Source organism: Mus caroli, unplaced genomic scaffold (assembly GCF_978045245.1).
Source record: "Mus caroli unplaced genomic scaffold, Mus_caroli_1 scaffold_9, whole genome shotgun sequence".
In the NCBI taxonomy this organism is placed as follows: Eukaryota; Metazoa; Chordata; class Mammalia; order Rodentia; family Muridae; genus Mus; species Mus caroli.
The window spans coordinates 76781959-76807286 of NW_028227264.1; the positions used below are offsets into that span (position 1 = coordinate 76781959).

The 25328-nt window shown below is 52.0% G+C and overlaps 1 protein-coding gene across 1 annotated transcript in view; it reads right to left on the reverse strand.

Annotated features, from left to right (window-relative positions):
• Positions 1–2410: 2410 nt before the first annotated feature.
• Positions 2411–25328, reverse strand: part of Pdxk (pyridoxal kinase) — a 29234-nt gene continuing 6316 nt past the window's right edge. Inside the window, exons 2-11 of the mRNA XM_021174523.3 lie at positions 20213–20267; positions 18213–18317; positions 16668–16751; positions 15627–15673; positions 14302–14387; positions 13368–13413; positions 11415–11526; positions 10208–10344; positions 7533–7599; positions 2411–7308 (exon numbers count right to left, since the gene is read on the reverse strand). Of these exons, the coding sequence (XP_021030182.1) occupies positions 7196–7308; positions 7533–7599; positions 10208–10344; positions 11415–11526; positions 13368–13413; positions 14302–14387; positions 15627–15673; positions 16668–16751; positions 18213–18317; positions 20213–20267 (852 nt within the window). The 3' untranslated portion in view covers positions 2411–7195. The remainder of the gene's footprint in view (positions 7309–7532; positions 7600–10207; positions 10345–11414; positions 11527–13367; positions 13414–14301; positions 14388–15626; positions 15674–16667; positions 16752–18212; positions 18318–20212; positions 20268–25328) is intronic.

Consider the following 25328-nt stretch of genomic DNA (forward strand, 5'->3'; position numbering starts at 1 on the left):
TCTGTGTCTCCAAATTTCCTTTCTGCAAGGACAGCAGTCATGGGTTGAACACTGCCACCTAATCCAACACGGCCACCAATTCCCTATCAACCGCTTCATTCTAAAAGAGGTCGTGGGCACAGGCCTGGGGTGTCAAGATGGGGACATTCTTGTAGGGACTCAATTAACCCTGGGTCGCTGTCACAGTGAATACCAGGGTCGGAGCTGCTTCTATCTGATGCCCTGTTCTCACCCACCAGGTTCTGCTCATGCCCACTGCCACAGAAAAGCCATCCCAGGAAGTGAGGGCAGCTTATCCTTCTGGTTGATCTGGGCAGTGATGGCCTGAGAGCTCCAGCAGCTGCAGGCACATCTGCAGGGACCGAGTGCATTCCTCCCCTGCTGCCCTCAGCTGTGCCCCAGATCCAGCCCAGATGAGTGGTACTCTCCTCAGTGAGGAGGCTGGAGGGAGACCTCAGGCCAGACCCTTCAGGTCCCTTGTCCTGGCTCAGGGACTACTCTGTGCTCCTGGGGACCTTGTTTGGAAGGAATGTGTTGATCTAGTTCTCCAGGGGTAGGGCCGAGGAGTTCCATGGCCCTGGACTGTAATGTACTAACCACGGACCATGTTCTTGTTAAGACACCAGACGTGAGGCAGGGTCCCAGTGCAGCCTGTCCTCATCCTAACTGTGGTGTTTGGAAGACCTCACCAGGGGAGCAGACATCTACCTAGAGTTAATTTACTCTCCACTTGCATTTTACAGCCACATCCTGACTTCTCATTCTGAGTGGGTCAACCACTGTGATGTGCCATATTGCAACAAGGGATCAGAGTGGTGGTGTCAGGACCCTCTGTCCTCTCCCGCTTCCCTGGCTGGGTTCTGGACACCCTTCAAGTGTGGGTAAAGCCATGCCACAGGGAAGCATTGATGGCCTGGGTCAGCCTCTGGAGGGAAGAAGCACTGCCACTGACTAGCTTAGCCTGGTCCTGATAACTCCCTGAGGTAGTGAAAGTCTGGCTTAGCAAGCACTGGCCAGGTCTCTAGGCTCCCTGCCCTCACACAGAGTTGAAGGCAACAGATGGCACAAGACCCCACCAGGTCGCAGGGGCAAACTGGCAAGTCAGAATTGGACTCAGCAAGGGCCAGAAGTGCTCAGGAGAGACCAGATGCACAGGAGGGAGCTGTCCCCAGGGACTGTAATGACCAGATCTTGCTGGCAGTCTAATGAGGCCTAGAAACCCACAAGTCCTCTGGCTACTACACATCCTGGGACCTCCTGTCCCACCTCCCTTCCCTCTGCTGCTCTTGCTCTAGCAAGGGCATGTCCTTCACTACTGGCTGGACACTTGGATGACCTTGACTTCCTAGTCCAGGCACCAGCTTGGAACCCTTGAGGGTAGTGAGCTGGAAGCTGGCCTTCCTCCCCTCCCGAGGGGAGACCTTGAGTTGGGTGAGATTAACTGTGAGCCTCAGGGGGAGGTTCGACTCAGATCCAGGGAGAGATGACCAACTCAAGACCCCCACCCTACACCACTGTTGTCTCAGGATGTGTCCCCCTAAGGAATGGCCTCCAAAGATGGCCATATCCTGGAACCTGCAGAGATGGTACCTGGCATGGCAAAGGCTCTGATGACAGGATTCAATGGAGGTCTCAAGCGGTAGGTGATCCTAATTGCTGTGGGGTCCAGTGTCACACATTAGGAAGCGGGAAGGTCTGAATCGCGAGACTTGGAAGATGCTGCTTCCAATAGCAAACAGAAAAAGGGCCACAAGCCAAAGTGCTTCAGCCTTGTGCCTGGCACTTTCAGAAGCAGCTGGTGCTGCCATCTCATCTGAATACACCCAGCCTCTCGCTATCTAAATAACAGAGGTCTCCTTAAATGGAAGCAGTCAAGGCAGTAGTCTCTGGACACCAGACTGTCTGTTCTGTCCCTGTCAGCCTCTGCAGGACCACACATCCCCTCGTGCTGAATGGCCAAATAGGGACCCAAGGATCTCTTCTCTAAGACAGCCCCCCCCCCCGCCCGCCTTCATGCCTTCCTCTGAAATGCTCCAATGCTTCACACCTAAGCCCATAACAAAGTTATAGTCATGGAACTCCTAAGTCTCACCATTCAACGTCACTGTCAAAAGGTCAAGGAGCCAGGTGGCACGAGAACTCAGGAGCAACTGAACTGTTGGATCGTTAGCCAATGGCTGGTCTTCAGCTCCTTGCAGGTGGATCACCTGGGCATACTCCATCTCTCAGTGCCTTAGGGCTGGCCCTAAAGCACCCAACAGTTCCCTGAGACAGCAGAGAGTGAAGGGTGAGTTGCAGGCCACCACAAGCACACACTTTCCTTTGAGGACTGTTTTGGGGAATGCAGGTGCTCTTTCTGAGCAGTAACCACCAGGGACCAGCTGGGGAGAAATGACCACACTAAGACAACTGCAATGAAAATATTTATTTGTGGATAGTCATAGAAGACAACAGACCAGCACAAAACAGACACAGCTACACAGTGCTGACAGGTGCTCATGTCCACAAACACATTGACAGGGGACACAGTACACAGGGCTTGGGGACTTGGGCAGGAGACCACCTGAACCCAGAGCACACCCCTCCTGCGCAGCAGGGACTGAGGGGCCAACTGTGCTTTGCTCTGAAGGCCAGGGGACTCCACAGAGGGGTGGTCTCTGGGGAGGACTAGCAGGGTCGGGCCAGCCCCACAGGTGCAGCCCATCCTCCAATTGGTCCAGGTTTTCAACACATGGTTGAAGTTCTGACAGGCTGTGTGTCAGGAATGGGCAGCTATGAAGCTAGGAGCATTTGAGATGTCGCCTGCGTCTCATCCTCCGTTCACAAAACACTGATATTACACGTCCCCTCCCCCCATCATTCAGAAAATGGTTTCAGGATGTCTTTTTGGGACTCACTCAGGCCTGAGCTTTGAGGGGACCTTGCTTCGGCCTTCCTGCTATGTGGGATATGAGGGAGATGGATATGCTAAGCCCATGTCCTCTATTGTGTTGTCCCCCCCCCCCCCCCCGCCCAGGACATATCCTCCACATGTCAGGCATGAATCTGGCAGCTCAGAGGCTTCCAGAGCCCCAGTCCAAGTCACCTAAACCTGCCTGTATGGGGCACTGCCTAGCCCTGCAAGGCAGGCCATGAGGTGCAGACATGGCTTTACCCAACGTCTCATGGGACCTGCTGGCTCTATAGGATGGGCAGTGAGGTATGGCCAAGGTTATACCCAAGGCCTCGTGGGAGCTTCCAGCCATGGATATCTGTTCCCACCCATCTGTAGCTTCAGGGCAGAGGCAGCTCTAACTGGTTATTCAAGAGCTGTCGGGGACAGGGTGGGGTTCCCACGGCATCAGGGAGACCTTTTCCACCTGGAATGTGTATCCTATTGCACAAAGACCAGAAACTGCCTAATGGTGAACCAGGGGAGGGAATGAGGAGATGCTGGCCCAGGGGAGCTCAGCCACAAGCAGGGAGGTAATCCAAGGGAGATGGAGACTCCTGCTCTGAGGATATCCTCTGCCTGGCTCAATAGTGGGGAATCTTAAAGTTGTGTTTATTCCACTAGAAGTTAAAAAAAGAAAAGAAAGGAAGAGAAGGAAGAAGGGAGGGAGGATGTAAGGAAGGAGGCAAGCGTAGGTGGGTGGTGTGAGTGTCTTACTCCATAGCTATCCTGCTGCCTCAGCCTCTAGGGTGCCTGCCACAAGAATAAACCAGAGTCAGCAAGGAAACACAAACCGTCAGTTCTGGCCATGCTGACGACACAATGGCTTCCTGGGATGTCAGGCTGACCTGGGGACACACCGACTCCCACTTACTGTCAGGTGTTGCACAACGCTAAGTCTGAGGCCTGACGGAAAGATGTACACAATAAAAAACAACCACCAAATCTCCCAGCAGGATGGCTGCTGTTTAATCTGCTGGTACCAGCATCTGCCTGGACCTCTGACACTGTTCCGGCTCCACCCCGACCCCTGCTGGTAGATACTGAGACTGCAAGTGGAGGTAGAAACCTCTCTTCTCTGGTTCTACAGGACTGACACCATCTACAGCTGTCACAGAACGTGTGGAAAAGCATCGGGACTGGCGCATGCATGTCCAGACGCACCTCCACCCCAGGGTGCGTCTCTATCATTCAGGGGGTCGGGGAGTGACATTCACTCAGACCTGGGAACCAGGTTCAAGCCTTCCCTGATTCACCGCTTTCCCTACAGAGACTGCAGCTCTATTGTAACCTCACATTGAACCTGACCTCCCAGAACTGCCCCTGGAAGGGACACCCATTCTTAGCATCCACTGGTGGCTTTTGTGGTCAGCATCCATCTGTCACATGGACAGACGTGGCTTTCCAGGGCCTCTCAGTGCAGGTAGCTGCGTGGATGTCTATAAGAGAGGCACCCCAGATGGCAGCAATAAAAGGGAGCACTGGGCCGTGGCACTCTCTGGAAGGTTCACCACCAAAAGCTGGGTCCACGCCTGTTCACTCAAACTCCAGTGCCCTCTCTGGTCCAGGTGAATACGCTGCCCCAGAAGAAAGGCTCATGGAGGGCCCAGTGCAAGCAGGTGGGCCCAGCCAGTGGTCACTGGGCACGTGAGAACTACCTAAGTATGGCTTGATACCCCAAGTTAATGATTCCCCCAAAAGGGCTGCAAGGAAACAAAGAGACAAAATACACTCACTTCTTTTCCCCCTCATTTTATAGACAATGCAAGGTCTGAAGTAATGGGAGCTGGGAACTCTAACTAGCAGCTGCCCAGGAACACAGCAGAGGCCTCAGTGCTGCTCTGGCCAACCTGGCTCCTTCCAGGGCCCCTGCCTTCCTCAACAAGGACAGGAGACAGCCTGACCTCTAACAGCCTGTGCTGGTCTCTTATCTCAGGTGGTGCTGCTGACATCATACTGGGAACACAGTCTGTAGGGCGCACAGTCCCCTCCTTTCAAATTCCCACCTCAGCACAGTGAAGCCCAGAGTGCTTCCACTGGGGGGGGGGGGACTCAAGCCACTTTTAAAAAGTGGGCTCTCATAAGCTAAAGAAAAGGATCGAGTCATTTTTACAATCATTAACATACTGCAGAAACGAGACAGAGGCCCGGGATTACCGCACAGGAGCAGGCAGCGACTTAAGAGTCATATGTGGTGATTCCATCCTAGTATTCAGGAGGTGGAAGGAGATGCTTTGAGACAGAATCAATGTCCCCAATAGGGAGCAGGTAACCCTGGGCTAATGCAGCTTCCTTTCCAAACACATTATTTCCTTACTAAACTCTGGAAGTGAAAGTAAGAGCCAGTTCTGACTTGGATACTCCGGGCCTGCTGCCTTTGCTTTCTTTTCTCTTGGGGCTCAGAGGTGCCACACCGGCACCAGGCTTGGACACATGTCAGGCTTCATGGCCTTACCAGAGAGCTTGCTAATCTTGTCCCGGGGTACTGATGACCAAAGTACTTTTTAAAATTATAGTGTGTGTGACAGAGAGAGAGAGAGAGAGAGAGAGAGAGAGAGAGAGAGAGAGAGCCCAGTTCTCTGCTTCCTTCAAAGCTGTAAAAGGCTTATCAATGGGCACCTCAGAATATGGGCTGGTTCAGGTCCATGTGGAATGTGGACCAGCATCTCTCCTCCATCTGGGGCATTATAATGGGGAAAGGGTGTAACACTCAGAGCTCCATGGAGACCCTATGCTTCCGGGGAAGAGGTAGGCATAATGCACTCTCCACCTCTTCCAGCCTCCCAGGTCTCCCTTAGGCTGTGGCGGCTTCTCAGAAGATAGATATCTCAAGGATTGAGGAGCAGGGATATGGGTGTGGTAGAGAGATCATAATATCATGAATGGAAAGTCCAAGCTCGCAGCCATGACTAGGGACCCTAAACTCTGGGAAGCCAAGCCAGGAAGTTCACCCCGAGCAGTAGACAATGGGGCACGTCACAGTCCCCTGCTGGGGTGTAAGAGCTGCCCCTGCATACACAATGCCAATATGCTCTGTAGAGGAGAAGACCTTCCAAGGAGGCAGAGGCCCTGGCTTCACATCAGGGCCTCTGGCCCCTCAGCATGAGGTGGGCACAGAATCCAGAAATGGAGGGGGAGGGGAGGGGAGAGAACCTGCACTTCAGTCCGCCACCAGGGGGCAGGAGCCACCTCTGTCTCTCCTTCCCTGTCTGTCCAAACCCCTGTGCAGCAATGCACTGTCCCCAGCAGCATGTGGCAGGTGCACTGCCACCTGACAGTCCTGCAGGGGCTGTGTGAGTGCCCACAAGAGCCCAGTGAGAGATGGGGGTTGTGGCGCATGCCTTTAATCCCAGCACTCGGGAGACAGAGGCAGGCGGATTTCTGAGTTTGAGGCCAGCCTGGTCTACAAAGTGAGTTCCAGGGCAGCCAGGGCTACACAGAGAAACCCTGTCTCAAAAATCAAAAACCAAAAAAAAAAAAAAAGCCCAGTGAGGCAAACTTCCCTGAACTCCCAAGCTGCCCTGCACTCAGCAGCTCAAACCCATGTTGGTCAACTTCTTAGGATTTGCTCCGAAGTTACAGGAGACCTTGCAGACACCCAGGTGGCTTGCAGATCTCCTGGAATGTTCCCGTTCCTTAAAAGGTCCCTGTCACAGTGACCACATGCTTGTGTGCAAGCATGGGGATATGAAACCCTCCCTCGCAGACCAGCAGCTGCATTCATGGGACATTCTGGGACACCCAAAGAGCAGCAGAGACACAGAAACTCTAATGCAGGAACAAGGGAAAGACCAGAATGGCAAAGAAGATATTTGGCATAATTCTTCCGATGCCAACGGTTAAGACCTAACCCCATTTTAAAGACAGCGCCGACACAGGCAGAGTCTATACATGATCAGGTCTGTGTATACACAGGGGGCAATGGGCAGCCAGTGACCAACAGAAAGGTCCAGAGGCAGCAGGCTGGTCTCCTCCACCTACCTTCCACATACCTATGAGGCAACATGAGGCAGTCAGAGGCCCAGGGCCTTTGGGGAAGGGACCGTGGTTGTGAATCACATATTTCTACGACGGCTTTGTCATTTTTTAAAAAAATAGCACAATGGCACATTTTCACGCTAGAGACTGGCTGAGACTCGACTCTCGGGAAGGAACACGGATGTCGAGTTTCAGTCATGGCTCTAAGGCAGACGTTACAGCTTTTCACAGGGATGGAGACGGACACCTCAGCTGGCTGTGTGTCGGGGCGAATGTGCGTGGTCCTCACAGCACTGTGGCCTGCACGACAATCTCGGGGTCCTCGATGTCCCTTTTGCTCTGGACCATCCTCAGCTCCAGCTGAGCCGGGCTGGGCTTCTGTCCTTCTCCTGCTTCAGCTGCAGAGCACAGGGAAGATCAGAGCGGGCAGGATGGAACCTGAGACATCCTTCCCTCTCCCACAGTTCTGAGTTCCTGCTTCAGGAGGGGGTGCCACACTGCCCCCTGCTGCCTCACTTCTAACATAGCAGCAGGCAGAGGCTGGAAGGGAGAGCTCCCCTCTCCCTCTTGCCCACCTCCAATCAGGGACTACTCCCATGGAAGACAGCACACAGACAGGTACCTTTTGCACACCGGATGGTCCTCTGTAGGACGTGCTGCATAGCAGACACTGTTTTCTCACAGGCCACCTATAGAAAAGACAGAGACACGGGCAATGGCCCACCTGCTGAGCATTCCTGTACAGAGGGCATCCTCAAGTATCAGCTCCCTCAGTCACCACGGAGATGGCCTCACTGTCCCTCACACCCACAGTGGACACAGCGGGGGCCCCCACTGGGCTGACTGCAGGATAGCTCCCCCCCACCCCACAGATGTTTCTGCATCAGTCTGTATCTGTAGGGTCCCCCAGAGCACATGCTAGAGGCTAAGCCCTCTGTCTGGGGTGCTATTGGAGGGATGGCAGCTTCTGGAGGTGGGGCCTGGTGCAAGGTCTTTGCTTCCTAGATGCCACCGTGATGCACAGCTACAAGTTGCAAAGCAACAAGGTCAGCTCACCAGGGACAGATACCTCTAAAACCATGAGTAGACAGAAACCTTCCCTCTTTATAAAGGATCTCAGGTATTTTGTTACAGGAGTGGAGAAAGAGCCAAGCTGATGTTAATTACCCACTTCTCTGTGGACCGAGATGCATCACTGGATGTGACATCATTGACCTTGGGACGACTTGTCAATATTGGGTGCACCTGGCACACAGCAGGTGCTTAATTACAAATCCTAAGAATAATTAGTTTTAAAGACTCTAAAAAGGAAAAGAGCTCTGCCCCACCCCGAGTTCAAGGCCAGAGGACCCTGCCAGTACCCAGACACTCCTCAATTCCCTGACATGGATTGGAAGGACCAGGGCTTGTCTTGGGAGCCCCGCAGTGAGGCTCCATAGGGCGAGAGCTGCCAAAACTCTGCTTCTCTGTGCAGAGGAACCCCCACTGCTGCCAATTAGACAGGACAAGCCTGGCTTGCCCTACACCTGAGGGAGGCTGGAGGAGAGCCAGTACAAGAGAAAAGGAGTGAGCACACTACACTTAAATGCAGAGTTTTCAAAGGACTTGACACATGAGAGCCTGTTTCCCCTCTCTATTATAAAGGCAAGGAGTCAGAGATGTGGTCAGAGCAGGGTAGGAAGAGTGATGGGACAGACCAGAGACAGATCCTCTCTTCCTCCTCCAGTCTAAAGGAAGGCAGCCCTCACCTAGCTATGCAAGCATGTCCCTTACAGTGAGGGGCATCAACCATCTGCAGGGCTGGGACAGCCTACACTGGGTAGGGACTGTTCCAACTCTGTTCTTTTTCTTTTTGTATTTGCTATTGCTGGCATGGAACCCAGGCCTTGTGTGTGCAAGGTAAGTGCTCCACTGAGCCATGAGCCCAGCCCTTGTGGCTCTGCCTTCAACAGCACTGGGGGAGGACATGCTGGCTTCGAGCTGCTGGGGAGTTGTGTAAAGGACCTGCTGCTTGGTCATCATGCAGCTTTTCTGATCACAGGCCAGGAGAACACAGATGCACGGGCATTGCCTTAAGAAAACTCCTCTGCCCCAGCTGCCACACATTGATTGCATACTGCCCAAGAAAAGCCCCAGCATGACCCCCCCCAAAAAAAAAACCAAAACCCCAGCTCCATCTCACCTGAGCTCCGATGTGGCTAGGGTACACTCCTAGTACTAATTTGGTCCTATCTCCACAAAACGTATGTCTACACAAGGGATGGACAACCATAGAAAGACCTATCTCCATGACAGGAATAAGAGCAGAGGGACTACACTTCAGTGTGCATTCTCAGCTTACTGCCTTTTTACCCACAAGGTCAGTGTCTGTTCAATCTGGCAATGGCTACACAGCAGGAAATGATCTGGGCTATGCACTGGAAAATGTAGTGAGAATAATGTAAATTTGGTTTCTTAAACACACACACACACACACACTGCACATGCACACACAGAGAGAAACACTATAATATGTTTTCATTTTAATTCCAGGTATGGGATATGAGCTGCTTCAGATGGTCTGGAGCAGGTGACTATGATTTGCCTCAGGCTCCAGCAAAGGCATGGTTTTGCCAGCTGTAGATTGTGTGCCGTTTGGAATTCTGGGAACTCTTCAGAGGGTATATAAATGCTAGGGCCTCAGTTAGTAATTGTGCTCAAAGAAGAAACAAGAAAGAAATTAGATTCAGATCTCTCCCTCTCTCTCTCTCTCTGACCCTTCATTCTCTCCTCTCCAGTTAGGGGGTAAAACCAGGGGATAAAGGGTGCAAAAAGGAACCCACAAAGTAGCAAAGACCAGCAACAGAAGTGGCTCCTGGCCCACCAAGGAGGAATCTGAAAGACTGCATGGGCCCAGGATTTCTGGCTGTATCCTGTGTGAATGGTAGTTTCTGTCCTTTTAATTTTTTAAATTAATCTACCTTTTATACTCTGAGGGTTAAAACCCAGGTCACATGCATGCACCAGACATACATCTTGAGCCCCCTGGGTACCAACTTTTAAATCCAAGCCCCTGAGGTTTTAGTTTCCACGCCATCACTTCCCAAACATGTAAACAGACATCCACTTCCCAAACATAGCAACAGACTGACAGGGTGGCTTCTGGGTCCATGGTCTCCTCCACCCTCCCACAGACTCTTGGTTCAGGCCCAGGCCCTCCTAACCTGCTCTTCTCTCTCACGGTTAGAACCATAGCACACTACCTTCCCACTAGGAGTGCTGAGGGAATGGTGGGGAGGAGCAACAGGTACAACTGACCTTGAGATTGTCCGGGTGCTTGTGTGTCCACGCCAGAAGCATGGCAGCGAAGAGGTCCCCAGTGCCCACGAAGACAGCTTCCACCTTGCGCATCTCCATCCGGATGCGCTGGGTCACCGTGGAGCCGTCAGGTTTCCCTGGGGGAGGACATAAGCCAGGTCACTGGGTCTGAGACTTCTCAGCCAGACACTGGTCACCCCTACAGTAAGAACATGTGGCCTGGCGTGGTGGCGCACGCCTTTAATCCCAGCACTCGGGAGGCAGAGGCAGGCGGATTTCTGAGTTCGAGTCCAGCCTGGTCTACAGAGTGAGTTCTAGGACAGCCAGGGCTACACAGAGAAACCCTGTCTCAAAAAACCAAAAAAAAAAAAAAAAAAAAAAAAAAAAAAAAGAGCGAGAAGACCTTTCAGCCCAACTTTGTCCCCACATCTCTTAAGTGACAGGAAGGCCAGCACTGCCCATCCTTCCGATGGTCACACAGATGTGGTGTGGCATCCTTCAGTAGCTCTGGGACTCGTGTGGACTATCATAACCAACCCCCAACTGCCTCCACTGTCCCAAAGGAGAGAGTCCCTAGAAGATGACGTCAGCATGGTGTTGAACACTCAGTGAGCCAGGAACTGCCTGGATGCATTGGCTGTCTGTGTCTACATGCATGTGTGCAGCACACAAGCATTCAGATACACAACCCTAGACCCTTGTGCATCCAGAATGCTCACTGATGGAGCTAGTGGGTGGAGCCAGTGGCTCAGCTCTGTGCATTGTAATATTGTTCAAACAATTAACTAAGGTGCTGCTTGTATACGAAGTCACCACAGCCCAACAGATATCTACACCCTCTGGCCACCTGGGCCACAGAAGCCAGATGCAGCTGGCACTGGAATAGGCCACAGACTCACGGTAGGGGAGCTCACCAGACATGAGATTCAGGCACTGCACGGATACCAGTGCATCCAGGAAGTCGGGGTGGGGGAGTCTGCTTATGTCCCCAGCACCCCATCCAGCCCCACCAGGCTCCACAGAGCCCTATCTTGAGCCTGCCTTCTGTGTGTCTGACTCTCCTGGGGGACAAGAGCAACCAGCCCCTTGCTGACCCAGCATGAGCTTCTTCCTATTGAGCCCCAAGCATCCTCTGAGGCCTGAATGCCATTGGCTACATAAACAATGGGCCCAGGCACGTGCAGGAGCAGGTGGGACAGGCACTTACGCATCCTCTGGCTGCCCAGCGCGATCAGGTAGTCGCTGCCCTGTGAGGAGGGCAGGTCAGAGCTGGTGATGACCACAGTGTCGGGACCCATACAGTGCAGCAAGTCCATCACCTGCCAGCAGCAAGGGAGAGTGTCAGCATCCACACACTGGGGCTCTCCCTGACAGGCAAGCTTCCCAAGGGGACAGGGGGACAGGCCCCGGTAGGTCATTGTCCTCTCTGCAATTAGAGATGGAGCAGCCAGGCATGATCAGCGTGTTTGATGGGCTTCTGGAGAACCTGAACATTGCAGACACGTAGCCAAGCCAGTGCCCAGCCACCTGCAGTCACACCATTGGGAGTTGAGAGTGTACAATGAGGAAGCAAGGGGGTCACACCCCAACTCCTGAGGACCTAGGAAGCTAGTCATATCCACCAATGAGGAGCAAGCTTCCCTCTGAGCTGGCTTGTATTGTTTTTTTTTTCTTATTTATTTATTGATTGAGACAGGATTATACTATACAGTCTTGGCTGATCTGAACTTGTATGTAGACCACGCTGGTCTTGAACTCAAAGAGAGGTCACTGCATCTTTCTTTTAAATGCTGTGAGCCATGACACCAGGCTCAAGTGGGTTTAAACCTGATGGATACCCTAGTCCGCATTGCCATCCTCAGAGGGCACACTGTTGGGTGCCTATACAAGCGGATCAAGGTGTGGACTTAGCCACTGTCCACTCAGAGGGAAATGACATACATGAACTTATATACTACACACACTGTACTCTCTAGGGTCACAGAGGATGGAAAGAATGGTTTCAGTGGTATATGGAGCTGCTTGGGTTTGTCACTGAAAATCCCCATCAAGGGGCTGGAGGGATGGATCTGCACTTAAGAGCACTAGCTGCTCTCACAGAGGACTCAGCGTCAGTTACTAACACCACCATGGTGGCTCTCAACTGTCCTTAACTCCAATTCCAAGGGATCTGATACCCTCTTCTGGCTCTGAGGATACAAGACATACACATGGTGCACACATACACATGCAGGGAAACTCACAGAAGCTACAAATAGATAAGTCTTTAAAAATGGAAGATGCCCTTTAATCCCAGCACTTGGGAGGCAGAGGCAGGCAGATTTCTGAGTTCAAGGCCAGCCTGGTCTACAAAGTGAGTTCCAAGACAGCCAGGGCTTTACAGAGAAACCCTGTCTCGAAAACCAAACCAAACCAAACCAAAACAACAACAACAACAAAAAAATGGAAGATGCCTATCAGCCCTGGACACATGTAGCTCCCAGGCCCAGTGAGACCCTTCTCGGTGGCTCCTTCCTGCCAACTGCTTGTTTCTGGGTAGGATGGTGTGAATTGAAGCTAACCAGAACAGTGTTGGGACATGATGGTGATTCAGGTGCCTGGCACACAGCAGGCTGTGTGGCTCAATAGATGAGATCATGTCCAGAGCTCACACAGTGCCTGACACACAGTAGGCATTCATCACACACACTGACCGCCCTGGACTGATGTGTGAAAAGACACACTGTACTCTGAGGCCACAGCTGAGTGGCCCGCAGACCCAGAGTCTTAGAAGGATGATTGCTGTCCTCCAAAGCATGGTGACAGCTGAGCTGTATCACGAGGCAGCTGAAGCCATGAGCCAACACAGCACACTCCCATCAGAAGAAGCTGGAGGTGGAAGGACCTCTGGGGGCCACAGAGGGAGTGTACCCCACCTGCCCCTGCATTTTGGACCTTCACTCTCCAGAGCCGAGAGAGAACACTTTGCTGTGGCAGCTGCAAGGTCACAGACAGGGGCACATGGTGGACTGAGTATAGAGCTGACAGAGATATCAGTCAGTGACAAGGTGCACATCACACCCAGGGTCAGAACTCAGTACCCCCCAGGTACCCATGCCTTCCTGAAGAGGGGGGTCTGTCTCCTCCCCCGTGAACAGGGCAGTGTGTGAAGCTTCCTTACCTCGAAGGCTTCTTCTTGGCTGTGGATTTTTCTGCCACTCAGCAACCTGGGACACAGATGGGAGGGGTGAGCCAGACCCTACAGTACAGCCATCCCGACGCCCGCCTGACCTACATCCCCACAGGAGCCATCACAGCATCTACTGGCCACAAGAACCAGGCAAGGCCTGAACACAAAATGAGAGGTGGGAAACTCAAGGGTGATGTGTGTGGTATGGGAAATTGTATACATGGTGATGCTCCCAACAGTGGCGAACCCTACAGAGGACCGTAGTCAGAAGCAGCACCTATGCGCCCACTGACTTCCACCACAGCTCGGTCAGGTAACCAATATTCAAGGAACTCTGAGGGCCGGAAAGACCAGCACTCCCCACCTGTCTGCCTCAGCCTGCTGCAAGCAGAGGGCCCTCAGCTGCTGAGTCTAGCCACACCCACCAGTGAGTGTGTATATAGGACCTGCAGGACTCTGCTTACAGGGCAGAGAGGCCTGTGCCCTGCCAGGCTGGGTAACTGGCAGTGTTTTTTGGAAGCTGGCTCTGTAGCTAATCAGGGCCATGTGAGCTGAGCTCTGAGAGAGATCTGCAACCTGCAGCTCCACCTGAGCCTTCCCAGCCACATCAGCCCTCAGTTGGACATGCATGACCTCTTTGTCTCCTTGGAGCATCTGGCCAGCAGGGAGGTACTGTGGACCAACAGGATCATGGACCAAGAACCAGAGGGCAAGAGTGCTTGTTATTCCCTAGAACTACTCCAGGGTTAGGGTCCAGGTTTACAGGCCAGGGCGACATGATCAGTTTAGTACAGGCCAGGCTTTCTAAGGGACACCTAGAGGCCTGAGGGGCATATGTGGGGCTGCCAGGGCACATGTGAAGACAGGCCCAGGCTCTGCAGGGCTCTCTGGGTTATCTGGTCCTTGTGGCCACGTGGTTACTTACTCAGCCTCAAACTGGTTGGGAGTGATGATGTCAGCCACGGGTACCACTTTGTCCCTGTACACGGGAAGGAGGTCCTGGGGAACATACTGGAGAGCACAGGAGACAAAGGAGGAGGCTCACTCACATGGAAGGAGCCCAGGGGGAAACAATCCCAAAGCCCAAATCCTGAGGGGACACCTGGCATTGCCACCATGAGGAAATACACAACTGAGGACCCGCAGACCCGAGTCATGGGTGACATGGACAGAGAAGGGCCTGGGGCAGGCCCTCAGCTCACTAGAACCAAGAAGGGAGGAAGGGAGATAGGGAGCTAAGACACAGGACCACACAGGGTGACTTAGGCAACATCAGGCCTTCAGGCCCTGCCAGCAGGAACCATGAGTTCTCTGTAGCTCAGGCTAGAACCAATTTTTTTCCAAGTACTGCAGTTACAGGTGTGACTCCCCAAGGCCAGTTTAGAACTATCTTTACCTTTTGTTTATTATTACCTCCACGCTGAGGATGGATCCAGGGCCTTTTACCAGTCAGGCTAGCATGGTCTACTACTCCAAGCTCGTTTTTTTAAAATTTGGATTCAGCCTAGCTTCAAACTTGCACTCATCCTGCCTCAGCCCCCAAGTAACTAGGATTACAGATGCCCACTGCCTGCCTCCTGACATCAGAGTCCCACGTGATAGGGAAAATAACTGTTTGCTCCCATGATGCTTTGCAGCACTAGTATGCGGTCCAGGGTTCCAATCTCTGCCCTTCCAGTTAACCTGGAGGCCTAAGGTCCTACCCTGATGGACACCTGCTGACTGGCACAAACTGAAAAAGAGCTAAAGATAGATTGGGCCACCTGCAAACTGTGACCCCTAGACTTGGGTTTGATCATGGAATCAAAAAAGTTCTTACATATCCGTGTTTGGTGGCTGATACACATCTCAGTGGCAGAGTATGTGGCTGGTAATGTGAGAGGCCACGGGCTTGACCCCCATGATGCCTCCACTGGTCGGAGGAGCACTGTCCTGCAGTCAGGGGCAAATGGCTAGCCCTCCTCCCTGCCGCAGCTTCCAATCAAGCTTTCTGGGAATACCATCCACAACAGGAAAACCTCATAGGACATTCGCTTCAGTGTCTATACCTGGAGGGTTATTGAACAGCTCGCCCACTGTTGACAGACTGTCTATGGCTGTCATGGGACACATGGGCAACCTATGCAAGGCATAGACGCTACACACCTGCCTGTAGAGGGCCACCCTGGTTTACCTGGGAAGGGGACCCTCACTTGGTTCAAAGCAGATGACAGACCATACGTTAACAGTGGGCGGTGTGAGTCCACTCACCATGGAGCCTTCCCCATTCCACTTGTCGCCCATCACAGGGTCACACACTGCAGGGACAGAACATCTGGTCAGCAGCTGCTTGCTGTGGCTTCCTACCACGGATATGTGCGCTGTCTGCTTTTTCTTTTCTTGTTTGAGACAGGGTCTCAGTGTGTAGCCCAGGATAGCCTTAAACCCACCTCCCACACAATATGCCCAGCTCCACACCCACCTTTTTCTCTTAACTGATAGGTTAAGGCAGATTTCCATAGCGACTGCCCTACCTGACATCCACATCAGCAATGCAGGGCTCCGAGCTCCCCACAGCCTCGACAACTCTCACTGTTTCTATTTTCCTGCAGCTTTTATGTGTTTTTATTACACTACCCTAGATGGTGCAAGTATCTCATTTCTCAATTTTTAAGCTTTATTTGATGTGTATGAGTGTGTGCCTGTATGTATGTACATCTGTACAGGCATGTATGTACATGCAGCACATGTGCAGATGCCCAGGACGTCACACAAGAGCAGGAGATCACCTGTAACGGGACTTACAGGCAGCTGTGAGCCACCAGAGTGGGTACCTGGAACTGAACTCTGGGACAGACTGGTACTCAGGATCCAGCCTTGGACTATGAGTCTGGTAATACTATCTCTGCTCCATGTGGCACACGAATCCTTGTTACCTGGTCGGCAGGGTAGTGTCCCCCACTCTATGCCGACAACTATGCAGGTCACCTCCTCACCACCACCTACAACAGTTTACCCTGCCTGGGGTATCAACCGAGCCTCAACCTCTTTAAGGTCAGACCTCTTGCACCTTGGGCACCCCAGGCCTTCCTCCATAATTAACCCCTTCTTTCTCATGCCCTCCATGTGAAACCCTAGGGTCACCCTGAAAAAAAACTTCCCAATCTTCCTGATGATGAAGCCACAAGGCTTCTCCTTAGAGGTCTCATAACTAATAGGTAAAGACTAGGCAGGAAGAGAGGTGGCCAGAAGACAGAAGTGTGTGTGGGGGTGTTCCCTTCCCTGTTAGGAGCAGCATAAAGGGGTACTAACCATACACAAGGTGAGAGTTCTGTTGCTTCAGCTCCCGCACAATGTCCACTACCATGGCCAGGAAAGACTTGTCTCTCGTGTAACCTTGGGAGGAAAAAAATTCAGGTTTATCCGCTCAAGACAGGGCACACTGACCACCAGACCATCTCCATCACAAGTACCATTAAACCAAGCTAGCATCTGTGTAGGGACAGGCCAGACGCTGTGGGTAGGGATACAGGATGTTCCCAATGGTCTGTACTCATGGATGGGAAGACAGGAAGATCCCAGAAGTACATGAGGGGTTTGATGGAGGTTTGATGGATGGGAGGTTAGATAATTGACATGTAACTGAACTTTCAAGACATATCTTTCCAAAAAAATATTTATTTTGTGTGTATGTGTGTGTGCCTGACTATGTCCACGCACCAAGTGTGGGCATGAGTCCTCGGAAGTCAGGAGATGGTGTCAAAACTCTTGGAGCTGGCATCACCTATGGTTTTGAGCTATCACGTGTGTGCTGCAAACTGACCCTGGGTCCTCTGCAAGACTGGTAAGTGCTCTTAACCACGGAGCCATCTTTCTAGCTCCTGTGTCTCTTTCAAAGCTTTTAGAGAGATGGCTCCGTGGTTAAGAGCTGTTCTGCCCCGTGTCCTAAGTTCAATTCCCAGCACCTACATAACAGATCCCATGGGATCCAATGCCATTTTCCGGTGTGCACCAAACACCTATATACATAATACAGAACTAAAATTTCGGGCTGGCGAGATGGCTCAACGGGTAAGAGCACTGACTGCTCTTCCAAAGGTCCTGAGTTCAAATCCCAGTAACCACATGGTGGCTCACAACCACCCATAATGAGATCTGACACCCTCTTCTGGAGTGTCTGAAGACAGCTACAGTGTACTTACATATAATAAATAAATCTAAAAAAAAAAAAAAGAACTAAAATTTCTTTTTGGAGGCAGGGTCTCACTCCAAAGCTCTGGCTCATCTACAAACTCAGTATGTAGACCAGGCTGCTGCCATTGTACTCAGAGTGCCACCTGCCCGTGTGTAAGGGGATTGTAGGTGTGTGCTACCACCACATTCAGACAAAACATGGCACTTTTAACCATTTACAGAAAACTAAGTTGGGGGCTGCTATGATGGCTGACTGAGTGGGGATGCCTGTTGTCAAGTCTAAAACCCAAAATCAATCCCTGGAACCTACATGGTAGAAAGACTCCACACCCATGCTTTGACACTGTGTGTGTGTGCGTGCAACTGTGTGAATATGGACACACATGTGCACACTTGTGCACATAAACACACAACATATTAGACTAATAGGTAGTAAATATAACCAGAAACATAACAGATGACTTTTGGGTAGCAGTATTGCACCCTCAACCTGGGGTGGCAGGGGTGGGACGGGATTCTGATCTACAAGTGCCTCTGCATGGTACTGGTGCCTAGACACCCCAAGACCCTCTGTGAAGGAGGCAGGAACCAGGTAAGAGCCCAGGGAGGGAAATCTGGGCCGATCACTGTCCCCAGCAGGATGGGGACCCTGGGGCTGCTTACCAGTGAGCACGTAGTCATATTTATTGACATCGTTCACCTTGAGACCCTCGTATAGCTCATGAAGTTCCTGGGACTTCAGCACCTGGCCCTTCCAATGGGCGTAGCCTGCAGGAAGAAAATAAGCTCAGTGTGGATGGGGGAGATCAGGCTTCCCTTGTGGCCATCTCAGCTTATGACAGGCCCCTCCCCTCCTTGAGGTGGTCTTCTGAGGACTGGCCTTAGCCCCAGACTGGATGCCCTGTGCCCAGAGCCTCAGTGGGACCCTAATACCCAAAGCAACCCTGTTCCTACACTGGGGGCTGAACATCGGTCTCCACCCTCCCAAGCCTGTTTCCTATCAAATCAATACAGGGCAGTAGAGACTCACTCGGTGCCCCAGAAGATGGGACATGGGTAGGAACTCATGGGCACACACACAGCTGTTTATTACTCTATTCAACAGGACATCTCAGGGCAGCCCACCCAATCCCTACCCCTGAGCCCAGTCTAGTCCCCAGTCTCCTCTATGTGTTTCTAGCCAAAGCCAAGTTGCTGGGTCGCTGTTGCCTGACACCCCTGGCAGGTAAGGGCTTATCCTGTCCCCTCCCACTCTCTCTCTCCCACAAACAAGTCAAATCCCTGCCAAAACAAGTCATGGGTCAAATCCTAGCAAGAGACAAGCATGAACAAGAAATAGGTCTGGTCCGGGCATACAACCTGCCCTTCTAACTGATATGGCCAGGACCCCAGGCCTCTGGGACCCTTCTTGAGATGCAGGACACCTGGGGACCCACTCTACAGAAATATAGATGCCAGGTGGGGCCAACCACTGACACCCTGAATTTCACCAAAGCAAACTATGTCCATTCAGAATCTTTAGTCTTCCAGGTACACACACAGCCCCTCTAAGGGACCCAGGTGTTTTTAGGGCCTGTGGAAAACCAGCTGGAGCACAGCATGACCATGATCCCCCACAGCATGGCAGTGATCCCTCCCAGAATGATGGTGATCCCACGCAGCATGCTCCTCTGAACTGAACTCAACCGCACTGCTCAACATCCAAACTCTCATTTAGACACAAGTAAGAAATAATCCTCAAAGCATCAGTGAGAGTCAGTGGGGTCCAGGCAGTTCACTGGAGGCTCTGGACCATCTGGGACTTCAGATGCATGGGCACGGGTACTGAGCAGCCACTGACCATGAAGGCCCACTGTCAGCTCCTATCCGAGGCTCCTATCTTCCTCCCTGTTTAAAGCCCATTACACTCGGAAGTGTGTTAAATCCAGCTTCTACAGCTGCCTGGTGACCAGCTGGGCGGCTCTGGGACACTTTGAGCTCCCAAAGTCCCCTCTGTGTTCAGAACAATGTCAGGACAGGCACTATTAAACACCAGAATGGCTTTGTTCTCTTGCCAGCACAGAGAACAGGGAGAGCTACACTCTCCATGGATGCCAGAGGCCGCAGGTCAGGGCTGTGAGGAGCACACACTTGTACCAAACAATTCAAGGGGCTTCCAAGGACAGTTCCTTAGCAATAAGCAGTGCTGTATTTGGGTCCCCAGAACAAGACACACACACAGACACAGACACACGCATGCACACACACACACAACCCTTCCCCTGGTGCTGGGGCTGAGTCTGGAGCCACACGGAGGCTCTCCCATGCATAAGGTATTGCCATAGTGGAGAAGCACACATCCATGCAGGTCACCAGCTAACTGCAGGAGGATACAGCGGCACTCTCTGGGACTTACCTGTTCAGCTCCCCTACCACAGCAGGTGCCATGGCTGCCAGCTTAGTAGAGGAGGATGCTGAGGCAAAGAGAGCTTTTCCCACCTGTCAGCTCCAGAACAGTGGGCACGCAGATCAACATGGTGTAAGGGTCCGCCCTGCACTGAGTGACCCTTCTGGGATCCATCCCCCTCCAACCCATGCCCACCTCAAGGAGTGGTGACCTCTCCCCCAGGGCCAGGTTACAGGCCAAGCTCAGGTCCACCATGACAACCACCTTGAAGTCCTACCTGTGTGGTTTGAAAACTGCACAGAGTTCACGGCATCAACCTCAAATCCCAAAACCTGCAGGACAAGCAGAAGAGTGTGACAGTGTCCTTCTGTGACCCCTAGAACCCAGAGAAGGGGTCTCCTCCATAGTTGGAGTCCCAACTTGAGGAGGGTAGCAAGGAGACCAGCCAGGTGGCTCCCAGGTAGGAGGACAGCAAGGTGGGAACACGAACCCCTGGCCAAGCCAGCCAGGTGTTTGTGTTTCAGGGCCACACAAGCCTGACCCCATGGTTCAGTCACTCAGGAAAATTACCCAAAAGGCCAGGGTGGAGAGACCCCTCCCCCTTGCCTTTATGCACTGAAGGATTTATGCAGCATCCTCAAAGAGCTTACTGGTGGACAAAGAACCCCCCCCCGCTCCCCCCCCCCCAAGAACCTGTCTGCCCAGTTAGCAAACAAGGCCATGTCAGTTTCCAAACCCACCCCTGAGGGGTTAAGAGCCAGACCCAGCAGGGAGGGTCAACTTTATACCAGCCTCTGCCGCACCTGCCTGCTGGTGCTCTTTCTCTTTCCTTGTCAACCAGGGAAAGGTTTCACGTCAGGGCTGAGGTCCCCAAGAACGACCACATTTATTGATCAGTTTGCCTCTCTGAATGGCCTCTCATAGCTCTTGTGGGAGTCATCCAGATGTGACAAATGGGCTTCCTGAGACACTCTGGGCAGAGGCTCTATGTGTGTCAGCTGTTTTCCCTTAGCACACAGACAGCTCACTAAACCAAACTGAATTGTGCATCTCAGAATGTACCTAAAGCCATCACTGAGAGCAAAAGCCTTTTATTTTAAAATAAGAGGCCACACTGGTGCAATACAGTCAATAACGTCAATAACGTGCTTTCCGTGTGAGCAGGAGGACCTGAATTCAGTCTCTATAACAAACTAGAAGTCCTAGTTTGTGGTCTGTGGTGCTGCATGCCTTGGGGAGGCAGAGGAAGGCAGATCTCTGAGTTTGAGTCCAGCCTGGTCTACCAAGAGAGTTTCAGGGTAGTCAGGGCTACACAGAGATACCCTCTCTTGAAAAACAAAACCAAAACCAAAAAACAAAACAAATAAGCCTAATATGGCAGTGTTGGCCCACGAGTCCAGTGCTAGGAAGGGTTCCTGGGGCTCTGTGGCCAGCCAGCCTAGCCTAATTGGTGAACTTGAGGCTAGTTAGAGATCCTGTCTCACAAAACAAGGAGGGGACTGGGGACAGGGTCCAGCAGTTAGAGATGCTTCCTGGGCAATCACAGAGACCAGTGTTTAGATGCCAGCACCCACTGTAAGAAGCTGGGTGTTCTGTATACACTTGTAACCAACTCCAGCTTCTTAGGGGATTGAGCCAGGGGTGCTGGAGCTTGCTGGCTTCCAGCCTGGCTGAGAAAACAAAACAAAAACCCAAAAAACATGTGCCCCAGGTTCAGGGACACCTCACCTCACAGGAACAGGCCAAGAGTGAGGTAAACCACCTACCCAGACACCAATAAGTGAACCAATCCTTTTTAAGGGTAAACATCTGGAGAATGGCACTCAGCGTTTATCTCTGGGCCCTCCCCATGCACAGGCAACCATATACATAGGAACCTTTCCTCTACATACTAAAATGAAAGAGGCAAAGGATTCTGTCTAGACGGCCCAGGCCAACCAGAAGCCACTTTCAGACATGCCCCGTGTGACGCTGAGTTAGAGAGTTTCTGCCTGTTGCCTTTTCTATTTCTCTGCCTCTTCACACTTGGCAGCCTTTGGGTGGTCCGCCTGCCAGAGCTCCCCCTTTCTCCCTCAAGCCCCTCCTCCCCAGATATACCATTCCCCATCATCAGGTGGCTATCCCTAGAACCAGAGCTCCTCTTAGTCCAGGTCCCCATTCCCCCAAGAAAAGCCACACCCAAAATCCACTCTATAGCAATGCCAGGCCAGGATCACTGAACAAGACCCCAAGGAAACACACCCCATAATGCAGATACCACCAGTAGGAAGACAGGCCAGAAAGAGGGCCTGCCAGGGTGTGGAAGTCAGGAGCCCAGAATAAGGAGGAACTGGCCTAGTGGCCATGACTCTGCCAGTGTACAGAGACAGGACTCTAGAGGGACAGAGGTCAAGAGTATGAAAACCTTCTAAGACCTTTTCCAGAACTGCAATGTAAACAGAGAGCTGAGGACTCCCCCCACCAGAGCTCCAGGACACCTGAACAAAGCAGCCCTGTGACTCTGACCCACGGACGGCAGAGGGGAGAGATGGCAGTGACCATGGAGTGACAGAGAACAGGACCCTTCGTAGCATGCCTTTAAAACCCCAGACCGGGGGTTGGTGAGATGGCTCAGTGGTTATTAAGCACACTGGCCGCTCTTCTTCTTGAGTTCAATTCTCATCATCTACACAGTGGCTCATGACCATCTATATATAATGGGTAATACCCTCTTCTGGCATGTAAGTGTACATACAGACAGAGCACCCCCAAATTTTTTTTTAATGTAATTAAATAAATTACAAAATCAAAAAACTGGGCTGGAGAGATGGCTCAATGGTTAAGAGCACCAACTGCTCTTCCAGAGGTCCTGAGTTTAATTCCCAGCAACCACATGGTGGCTCACAACCATCAGTAATGGGAACTGGATGCTGTCTTCTGCTAAGTCTGAAGACAGTGACAGGGTACCCACATATATGAAACAAATATGGTCAGAGTGGGGCTGGGAAAAAAAACTAAAAAAAAAAAAAAAAAAAAGCCCAAAATATTATAACTGAGAGACGGCTCAGAGTTTTTAAGGGCACTGACTTCTCCTCCGGAGGACCCATTCAAGTTCCAGCAAACACATGGCACCCTCACAACTCTCCATAACTCCTAAATCTGACACTCTAAAATGGACATACAAGCAAAACACCAAAGCACAAAAGAAACAAACCCAGTACATACATAGGAAGTGGCCTGGCTCACCTGCAGAACCGCCCCGACAAGGCAGGACAGCCTACGGGTCAGCAAAACAGGGCACAAAGAATGAGAGAGCCCAGGAGAGAGAGCAACGGCACCAGGAGAATGACTGCCCTGGAGGCGAGAAGGTGGGGTGCTGGGTGCTGGTAACACGCCACACACACACTCTGTGTATTGGGTTTTGCTTTGTGCTAAGCCACGGAGCTCAAGTGCTTGCGGTTTGCATTCAGAGACTCATCCAGTTGAGCCAGTATTTACCACCAGAGCCACGTGATAGAAATTAGCAGTGGTTTTAATTCAGAAATATAAAAATGGCATTTTTTTTTTTGCTCGCACCAATATAGTTTCCGGCGTCTCAAATCCCTTAAAATTCTCATCAACTGTGATGGGCCAGGCTGGAAGCGGCGATGACACGCGTCCTGGAAACCCTGCCAAGCTGTCCTGTACCGCTGCTTCTGTGTGTGTTGATAATTAATCCTTCGGAGCGGGCGCACGGATCTGAGAAATTGGCTATTTTCTGCTTCTGAATGATGGCTCTGAGCCACAACGGTAGCATTTCCGTTTCAAATCTGACTGTCAAAAGTGGTGTATTAATCAGTATTTCATACGTCAGTTTCAACATCTCCAGAATCCGCCTCCCAAAGCGCACATACAGAGCTCAGCCATCCTCAGCTGAGAAGGCAAGGACGGGGGCCTGGCGTCAGGTGGTGACTCTTTCTCTTTGCGCTAGTCCATCCTCTGAGAGGCTATGGCTGTAACTCTGGAGTTCACTTCCCTGCAAAGTAGTGGCTCTTGGCTGAGTACTTCCAACAGGAAGACAGTGTGCCTCTGCACTGACTCTCTGGTCAACTCTTCCCCAGAAGCATTCTTCTCCGTTTTTTTCAATTGTTTTTTCGAGACAGGGTTTCTCTATATAGCCCTGGCTGTCTTGGAACTCACTCTGTAGACCAGGCTTGGCCTTGAACTCTGAAATCCACCTGCCTCTGCCTCCCAAGTGCTGGCATTAAAGGCATGTGCCACCACCGCCCAGCTGTGGTTAGTTGTTTTGAGACAGGATTTCTCTTTGTAGTCCAGGCTGGCCCCAAACTCTGAGATCCACCTGCCTCTACCTCTAGACCTCAATGTCTCAACCAAGATGTATATTAGAAAAAGCACCTATTATTACAAAACTCCGTGGAGACACAGCTCTAGCAGATGTAGGAGGTCTGGCTGACCACGGAAGCAGTGACTAGTGCTGGAGACACACTGGTACTGAGAGACAGCTGTGCTGAGAACCACATCTGGCTGAGGTGCTGCTTGGGTCGGCCTCTCAGAGTGTCCAGCAGGAGGCAGAGCTTCCGGATCTGTTGGTGGATGAGTCTGGGGGCTGGGCAAACAGGACAGCATTATTCTGTGGAGAAGCCTCAGACTGTCCCCCGCGGTAAAACATCCCACCACAGCCTGTTATACTTTCTCCCTTCCACTGTCAGGGCCACCAACGTCCAAGAGTGCAAAAGGCACCCAGGAAAGAGAAAGTCAAAGAGAAGCTTGCCTTTCCTACTTCCTGCGGCCCCTGGCTGCCAGATGAGGCTCCTCCCCTTATCCCTTATGCAATCCCCAGACCCCGCCCCCACCCCACCTCTCCAGCAGTGACGTGTGCTGTGCTGGGGTGGCTGCTGTGGGCAGGTGATGCACATCTCAGGGGCCCCTTGTTCACCCTCATAGCTGCATTACCAAGCCTCCAGCAAAGAGGCTTGCACAAGCAGCCTGAAGCCATGCAGCCAGATGTGGCTCATTTAGAGCAACAGCTCAGCTAATCTCTTCTTCCAAGGGAGGCAGAGCTGCTCAGCACAGCAGGAGTGGGGCGAGCTCTGGAATATTCCAGTGTGGTTCTTCCACAGGCATCTAGGGACAGAGAGGAGTGTGGGGGTGGGGGAGGGGGGGGAGACAGGCTGAGCCTCACAGGTGTTTCCAGCCCTGGACACCCAGTCCCAGGCTGATGCTTAAGCCTTTCACAGATGGGAATCAGCAAGCAGGCTGGGCAAGAATCCTGGGACTGTTGTCACCCTGAGCAATCTAACAGTCAAAAGTCACACATCCCTTTCTGTCTCCCACCACTGGTCTCTGATCAGCTTTTGCACTCAGCCAGACCACACCCTCTGCTCTCTGTGGTGAATTGCTACTAGACAGCTTGC